General features: G+C 38.2%; 1 protein-coding gene across 1 annotated transcript in view; it reads left to right on the forward strand.

Moving 5' to 3' along the window:
* Positions 1–3,686, forward strand: part of NEFL (neurofilament, light polypeptide) — a 6,107-nt gene extending 2,421 nt beyond the window's left edge. Inside the window, exons 2-4 of the mRNA XM_011962601.1 lie at positions 355–479; positions 857–1,176; positions 1,686–3,686. Of these exons, the coding sequence (XP_011817991.1) occupies positions 355–479; positions 857–1,176; positions 1,686–1,828 (588 nt within the window). The 3' untranslated portion in view covers positions 1,829–3,686. The remainder of the gene's footprint in view (positions 1–354; positions 480–856; positions 1,177–1,685) is intronic.
* Positions 3,687–8,603: the final 4,917 nt, after the last annotated feature.

The raw sequence follows: 8,603 nt of genomic DNA on the forward strand, positions 1-8,603 counted from the left end.
TTCCTGGCATGTAACCTAGCTAAAGAACAGTTAATCAGTGAATGAGAAACACAGTTTTTCTATCAACTTAGTTTGTTTGCAGGCATTTTATGATGATCATTAAACAGTATTAAGTAAAGAAATAGAAGAACAGAATTTTCTTCCATCTTTTTTTTCATCTCAGGCTTCATGAACTTGGGTATTTTAGGCAAGAAGGTTTTTAAAAAGATACAGGAAGTTATTCTAGGGGAGATTTTATCACCTTGTGTGCACCTTGATTTTAATTGAAACTAGGCCTTTGCAACTACACTACAGTAAAATAGAAGGGATTTATGCTTGGAATTTTTTTTTTTTTTAATTTTTGTCTTCAAACAGGACACGATCAACAAATTAGAAAATGAATTGAGGACCACAAAGAGTGAAATGGCACGATACCTAAAAGAATATCAAGACCTCCTCAACGTGAAGATGGCTTTGGATATTGAGATTGCAGCTTACAGGTGAAAACAGAGGGGCAAAGATAGCAGCCATTAAACCTTAGGAAGAAAATCAGATCCCATTTAAAGTTATGTTGGATCAGAAACCTTCAAGAATAGTCCTTTTGAAATAATGAAGTGTTAGTTTTTGGCTTCTTCCAAGAAGGTATTTAGATATATAAGAATTTAACCCTGTAATAAGGAGTCCTGTTTTTAGCTTCTCATTACATTTTAAATCTAATAGGATTTAATTTTTTTTTCTGGTCTCCATCAAAAAATCCCCAGGCATTAAGTTTTGATAAATCCCAACCCTGCTCCTGCTTGCCTTTGTCTTTAGGGTGCTCAGAGCAAGTCGTGACACACAGGTGTTTTTTAACCTCACCTTCCATCTGCATCCCCAGGAAACTCTTGGAAGGTGAGGAGACCCGACTCAGTTTCACCAGCGTGGGAAGCATAACCAGTGGCTACTCCCAGAGCTCCCAGGTCTTTGGCCGATCTGCCTACGGTGGTTTACAGACCAGCTCCTATCTGATGTCTACTCGCTCCTTCCCGTCCTACTACACCAGCCATGTCCAAGAGGAGCAGATTGAAGTGGAGGAAACCATTGAGGCTGCCAAGGCTGAGGAAGCCAAGGATGAGCCCCCCTCTGAAGGAGAAGCCGAGGAGGAGGAGAAGGACAAGGAAGAGGCCGAGGAAGAGGAGGCAGCTGAAGAGGAAGAAGGTATGATAAGAAACAAACCCCTGCAACTTCAAGTGCAAACTGGGTGTGGAGATTTGTTAGGAGGTAGATAAGACAAATGAAGCCTTGCCATATATGATATTAGAATCATAAATAATTTTTCTGTTTGTTCAGCAAACTTTTCCTAAGGCACTTACTCTGAATGAGGTGATTGGTCAAAAATTTCCTTTTTTAATATAATCATTTAACACAGCAGGTTGGTGTCCTAAAGAACAAAAATAGATACCAGACACATAATGAAAGAAATATTGAGGTTCAGTCTTAGAGAGGAGCAGAGTTTCCCATACCTAGGAGTGATCTCATTCAACTTAAGTATGTGTTCAGTGGCAAATTATTCATGGCAAGCATCGTCTGTTAACATGTGCTTTTGGAAGCTGGGAGGTTTTGGTGAGTATTCTGACAGTTGTGTTTGCAGATAAAACCTTTGCAGACATGTTTTGACTGGACTTACCCTGGATTTGGATTTTGTACATTTTCTTTTTATGTTAAAGCTGCCAAGGAAGAGTCTGAAGAAGCAAAAGAAGAAGAAGAAGGAGGTGAAGGTGAAGAAGGAGAGGAAACCAAAGCAGCTGAAGAGGAGGAGAAGAAAGTTGAAGGTGCTGGGGAGGAACAAGCAGCTAAGAAGAAAGATTGAACCCCCATTTCCTTAATTATTTCAGGAATAATTCTCCCGAAATCAGGTCAACCCCATCACCAACCAACCAACCAGTTGAGTTCCAGATCCTATGTGAATTAAAAAGTCAATATATGTATAATTCTGAGATGACTTAGGTTGGACATTCAATGTTGTGCTATGAATTTCCTCTTTATGCAGAGTATCTGTTTGCTTGCAGAGTGGCTTTCTGGCTTGCTGCCAGCCTGTGCATGGTCCACGCTTATGAGTTCAGGATCTACGGCAATGTGAATCATTCAGATGTTTACAATAAAAAAAAACCACATGAGTAAATGAATTCGCAAATGTTAATGTTAAACTTCATGGAAAAATAGTCCTTTGAACCTTTGGTGGTTAGCAATTAAAGACCCTGAGTTATGTGCAATAAATAGTAAATAAAGTTATACCGAATGATGTATTTTTTGCTGTGGTTATTAATTAAAATACCTTAAAGATGGCACCAATATAAAGTATATACCAGTGGACTATTGACCTCCAATTTTTTAAAAAGTCAAAATTTTAACAATTACCAGTGCTATTTTTTTATTCCTTCATTGGAAATTCTGAGGGATACAGTTATGTTGTGATTACTCGTGAAATCTCTCCCCACAAAAGTGTTACTGATAATAAACATGAGTAAATGAGAAAGTCTATAAATAACAATAGACTTTGCCTCATAACACGTGCTGTGTTAGGTTTTGGGATGGCTTTCTAGGGAGCAATTCTGAAATTATTTGACAGATATACTCTTTATGGTAAATAGGTCATTTCAGAGTCTGGAGTGCTAACCATTACACTATGGAACCAGGATAAATAGGTCATTTCAAACTGATATGTCATAATGCAATATGGATAGAATATGAATCCCATATATTCATTCCTATAACTGCATTTTAAAATATAGTCTAAATATCATGGGCAGAGGTTAAAACCTGAGAACATGGTACAATAAGAAGGAATAATTTTTTATCTACATATAATTTCAGGAGAAGGGATTAAAACTAACAAAGGTTATTTGCCACTCCACTGCAAACATGTTGCCTGCAATCCTGAGCTCATGATTTAGTGTTTGTTAAGCATAATTCTGTTGCCTCAAGTAAATAGCATTTGATGCCACACATTTTTAAACCTGTAAAAACTACAGACACAAGTAATGAAATTATGAGTCACTTAAGGGGGAGGTAATATGCTTGTATGTTACATTGACATTGCTCTGCATGTCTCTATTGGGAAATATTTGGATTTCAATGATAGCTTGACTGGTTGGACATTGCATCAAATACACACCCCATCTGTCCTCTCTGTTCGTTGTAAAGTTATGAACGCTCTTGCATTTGCATTTGATGTGGAATAAATATGATATTACTGAGTATCTGCTATTCTGCCTTTGTTCTAAAACAATTGCTTTGTCAGCTAATTTCATTCAATATTTGTTTTTTAGACGATCTTTATAAGTTATGAATTTAAACTGAAACCAAAGTGGTCTCCATTTAAAGTTACTTAATCCCTTTGTACCACCTATTTCTAGTTAAATATAGGTTGCTGTGCAAATAGGTGAAGTGCTTCTTTGCCATGATGGGGATGGATTGGAACTATGAAGGCTCTCAGTGTATTGGCTTCTGTAAAGATGAGGTATCTCCTCAGAAACAAAGCTTTCCACATTTCTGCTTACCAGACCTGGGATGATGTACATGGCAAGTCTCAAACACATGCAAGCTACATGCAAAAAGTAACTTTAGTCAAATGGAAATAACTGGATGCTTTGAGAATTACTTGGTTGAAGTAAGGAAACTGTACCATACTCTATCCTGTGTGCCATAATAAAATAGTAAAAAACCTACATTGAGTTTAAAGTCTTTTTTAACATTTCTCCAAATTTGGTACTGTGGTCAGTGCCACTTTTCCCTCTCCTCCCCCTGAACCTGCAGTTCTCTTTCAGTATTCCCTCTCCTAATGAATGACCCCCTCTCTATAATCATCTGATTCAATTAAACAGACTCCTTGAATAACATCCTACCTCTCCTCTACCCCTCTAGACTAACCTATCACCGAGTTATAGTGAGAACACCTCTGTGTCTTAAATCCTTCCACATCTTTCAGTTGATACTGCCACCACTCTAACCCTTCTCCCAGGGCCTACTCTTGGTCTCTTCAATTAGCATCCTATAGCAGGCTAATCTTTTAAAAAGCAAATTTTGATCATGGCATCCCCCTGAATAAAACCCTGTAATAGCTTCCTACTTTTAATATGAAAACCAAAATCTCAAATGTGATCTTCAAGGCCTGCCTGGTGCTGACCCTTGCCTGCTTCTCTAACCTCATCCCATTGTACACCCCTTTCCCTCCACTTCCAGTACTCCATTCACCCCGGTATTCTGTTCTCCCATCTGTCGCAGGATCTTTGGTGATTCCTCTTTCTGGAGCACTCATGTTTTCTCTCCTTCCCTCAGCCTTGACCTGTCAGTTCCTACTGACCCTTCAGATTTAGGCCTAAGTGTCATTTCCTAAAGGAAGCCTCCCTTGACCTCTTCTAGTGGGTCAAATTCTGTGAAATATGTGCATAAGACTTTGTAGACTTTTAAATTCTTGTCATTGGCATCTATTTGTGTGATCGGTTGATGAATGTCTGCCTCCCCCATTACAGTGGGATCTTTATAAGTATTAGAATCAGATCTCTGTTGCTCATTAATTTAGTGCCAGTATCCAGCATAGTTCCTGCCATAGTAGAAGCACAATGAATATGTATTTAATGAGTGACTTTCTCCATCGATTAAAATGCCTTCAAGATGACTGGCAAGTCAAGAGTTCAATAATAAGTCCCAGTCTAGTCCATACCTTCTTGTGGAAAGAGCAAAGAACCTAGAATCAAGCGTCCATCTTGGGTCCTCGCTTTGCACTATTATGGAACATTGGCCATCCCTGCGCAACCTCAATTTGTTTATCTACACAAGGGTTCAGTGGTGGACATCTCAGATCCATTCTAGATTCATAATTCAAAGTCTCCTGAAATACCCTCACTGCTCTATTTTAGAAGTCCAGGCTAAAGGCTGAATGGAAAACACACATATGACACTCATGTCCTTACTAAAAATTCATCCCCTACAGGAAATTGCTAAACTTAGCGTGAAGTTTCATTGCTAGCAATTTAATTGCTCAAATTGGTAAGCAATTAACTTGGTCACTTTTTTACCCATATGGAGATTCCAGTGCTGTTGGAGGGGTTACTGTGTCTCATGATGCTGTTCTAAGTACATTTTCTGTGTTAACTCATTTCTTCCTTATATACAACAACGTTCTGAGTCCAGTATGATTATCATCCCCATTTTATTATTATTTTAAAAATATTTGTAATTTTAAAAAATAGTGACAGGGTCTCACTGCATTGCCCAGGTTGGTTTGAACTCCTGGGTTCAAGCGATCTGCCTACCTTGGCCTCCCAAAGTGCTGGGATTGCAGGTGTGAGCCACTGCCAGCAGCCTATAATCCCCATTTTACAGATAAGAAACTAAGATTAAGTGACTCGACGAAGGTCATGTAGCTGGTTGCTGGCAGGGCTGAGACTCAGACTCACCCATCTCACTGCCTCTCCTTTGTGGTCCAGCTTATAAGGTACACTTGTGGCATCAGCGTATGTTTCCACAGGCATGTTTTGTGACAGTGGTTCGGGAGTTCACACAAAAGTCAGAATCCTTACAAGGGAGTCCTGTACCATTCAAGAGCCACATATACACTCACAATGTTCCATTGTAGTTAGGATCAATGTTTTCTTTCACCCCTTTGATGATTTATGTCCATATCTTAATTCCCCTGCTAATAGAAGCTTTCAGAAGGCAGGAGTCAGGTTTTATAAACAGAGATGAGTTTGACATTTATCTTCAAGGATCACCAACATTCTGGTGATGCTGGTTCTCATGATGTCATTCTTCTACCTGGCCACAATTTTCTAGTTCTGTTGACATTTTAGTCGTCCTCAAGTTTTTCTTCTCCTTCTTTTCCTCCCTTCACTCTTTGCTCTTCTTTTTTTTTGTCTTCTTCTTCCTTTTCCTCTTCCTTCTTGCAAGTCTTCTTACTGCAAGCAATTTCAAATCATTTTTGGAGGAGAGAGGAATAAAGATTGACTGAACAAATAAATGTCTTTGTTTCCATTCACAACACCCAAGAAAGCACCTTGGGTTGAGTGGGCATACGTTTCCGGAATGGCAACGGTTTAATACTTGTGAGAAGTTTCCATAAACATGAACAGCATAGAGAATTTCTTCTTTCTCTTTTGGGAACAGTGTGAGATGTCAGAATTGGTTCAGCCGTGATTTATTTGCAAGGGGCTCCCAGTGGAGAATTCAGAATACTTGTTTCTTAGGAAAATGTCCAGTAGAGTGAAGTTCAGTGAGTTATACAAGCTAGGCAGTGAGGACCATTTCCAGTTTAAGGTCTTCTAGAAAATTCCCAGTGAAGAGTCTTAAATAACTGGAGCATCAAAAGATAAGGCAACATGAGAAGAAAAAAAAAACCCTTAGCAGCCCTAGAAAGTTACTATAAATAGTTTTTTAACCAATCTTTTAATTCTACTTCAACATAGGTAATTTTTTGCATATGAGGATTTAAAAAATAATATAACAATGACATTAAAAACAAATTTGAAAACACATTTCCTCCATTTGAACCCAGTTATTTTCATTTATATGTTCTGTTTTAGTTCTTGCTTCTAGTTATGTATATTTTGACACCGATCATCCATTAATTCCACAAAATTAATCATTCATTAAGTGCCAGATGCTGTTCAAGGTACAAGGAATAAAGCAGAAAATGTCCCTGCTTTCAGGGACTTAATAATGGTGTGTATTTGCGTGTGTGTGTGTGTGTAACAGACAGTGAACAAATAAGCAGGTTAACAAGCACGTAATCTTTGATCAGAGCCAGGCACATAAGGGTATGGGGTATGAGTGCTCCAGGTGGCGGGAACTGAAAGGACAGTAAGCTTGGCTTCTTTGAACCCAGAAACCTGCATTGAGCTCATTGCTCAGTCTTATGAATGAGACACAAATGAGATTATAAATGAGAGTAGAAGATGGGACTGAGAAAGGCAGGCAAAGGCCAAGTTATGCATGGGTTTGTAGGCTAAAGAATTTAGATTTTATTCCTTGTGCAATTAGGAACTTTTGAAGAGGTTACTCAGGGGAAGGGTGATATTATCTCATTTATGCTTTATAAAGACCATTCAGGCTCTTGTGTGGAGAATAGACTCTAGAAAAACAAGAATCAAAGTAAAGAGACTGAGAGACTATTTTAGTCCAGATAAGAATAGGCAGTGGCATTAGACATGGCACTACATAGTATGAGTCAAGAAATTCTTAAGGTATTTCTTACTGACAGAATAAATGAATGAAGAAGGAAAATTGTAAACAGTATCTTTTGATGACATAATATTTCAATACATTAATATATAGTATGTATCAGTTATTTGTTGCTGCATAACAAATCATTCCAAAGCTCTGTGACTTCGAACACCTCAATTACTTATTCTTTCTTAGTTTCTGCAGGTCAGGAATCTGGGAGTGGCCTCGTTGGGATTTTCTGACTCTTGGCTGCTGATGGACTTGCAGTCAGATGTTGACTGAGGGTATTATCAACTGAAGGCCTTGATTAGGAATGCAGGATCCCTTGCAAAGTGGCTTATCAACTTGGCTGTCAATTTCTTCTCCATGTGGGCCTCTCCAAGGAGCTGCTTGAGTATCCTTACTATATGGTAGCTGGACCTCCCAAGAGCAAGGCCTCCAAGAAACCAAGGCAGAAGTTGCAATGTCTCCTATGACCAAGGCTTGGAAGTCACACACCATCACTAACACTGTGTACTATTGGTCACAGAGACTAGTCTGCCTGATTCAGTGTGGGAGAGATCTACACGAGCGCACACACCAAAGACAAGTAGCAAGAAGGGAAGATCATTAGAGAGGCTACCACAGATAGCTGGGCATGTGGATATCTCTTTTATGAACAACAGGTGTACATTTCACAGATTCTGAAATAATTCCAGTTTTAAATATTCTTCTGCTCTAATTTCGCCAGTATACTCATTCTTATCTGTTTGTGTGTCCCAATTTAAGTTTAAAAACACGTTCATAAAAATTCTAGACAGCATGGCAATAAATATTCAATGTATGTCTTCACATTTACTCTTCTAGTGAAGTGTTTCTTTAATAATTCCCTCAGAGGGTTTGTGTATTCAAGAGATATCATGTACATTTTCATAGCACCTGATGTGTAATCCCATATTTCCATTCTATAAAAGATGATAGCTATATTTTAAGAGCTTTACTTCCGACATTCATTCATTTTATTTTATTTTCATTTTCAAAATATCTTTTTCTTTTCTTTTTTTTGTTATACTTTAAGTCCTATGGTACATGTGCACAATGTGCAGGTTTGTTACATATGTATACATGTGCCATGTTGATGTGTTGCACCCGTTAACTCGTCATTTACATTAGTTATATCTCCTAATGCTATCCCTCCCCTCATTCATTTTAAATGAAAGGTATATTACTCTAGTTAATTGGAATAAATATAGTGGTGGCTAATATATGACAAGGTATATTGTGACAGAAAAATAAAACTGCTTATTGTTTTGTTGGGAGATCAAACACATCCCAGTTGACATCTTAATTTTATTTTTAGGGCCTGGCATGATGGCTCATGCCTATAACTTCAGCACTTTGGGAGACTGAGGTAAGAAGGTTGCTTGAAGTCAAAAATTTGAGAT

The sequence above is a fragment of the Colobus angolensis genome, unplaced genomic scaffold, assembly GCF_000951035.1.
Source record: "Colobus angolensis palliatus isolate OR3802 unplaced genomic scaffold, Cang.pa_1.0 Scaffold6, whole genome shotgun sequence".
NCBI lineage: Eukaryota > Metazoa > Chordata > Mammalia > Primates > Cercopithecidae > Colobus > Colobus angolensis.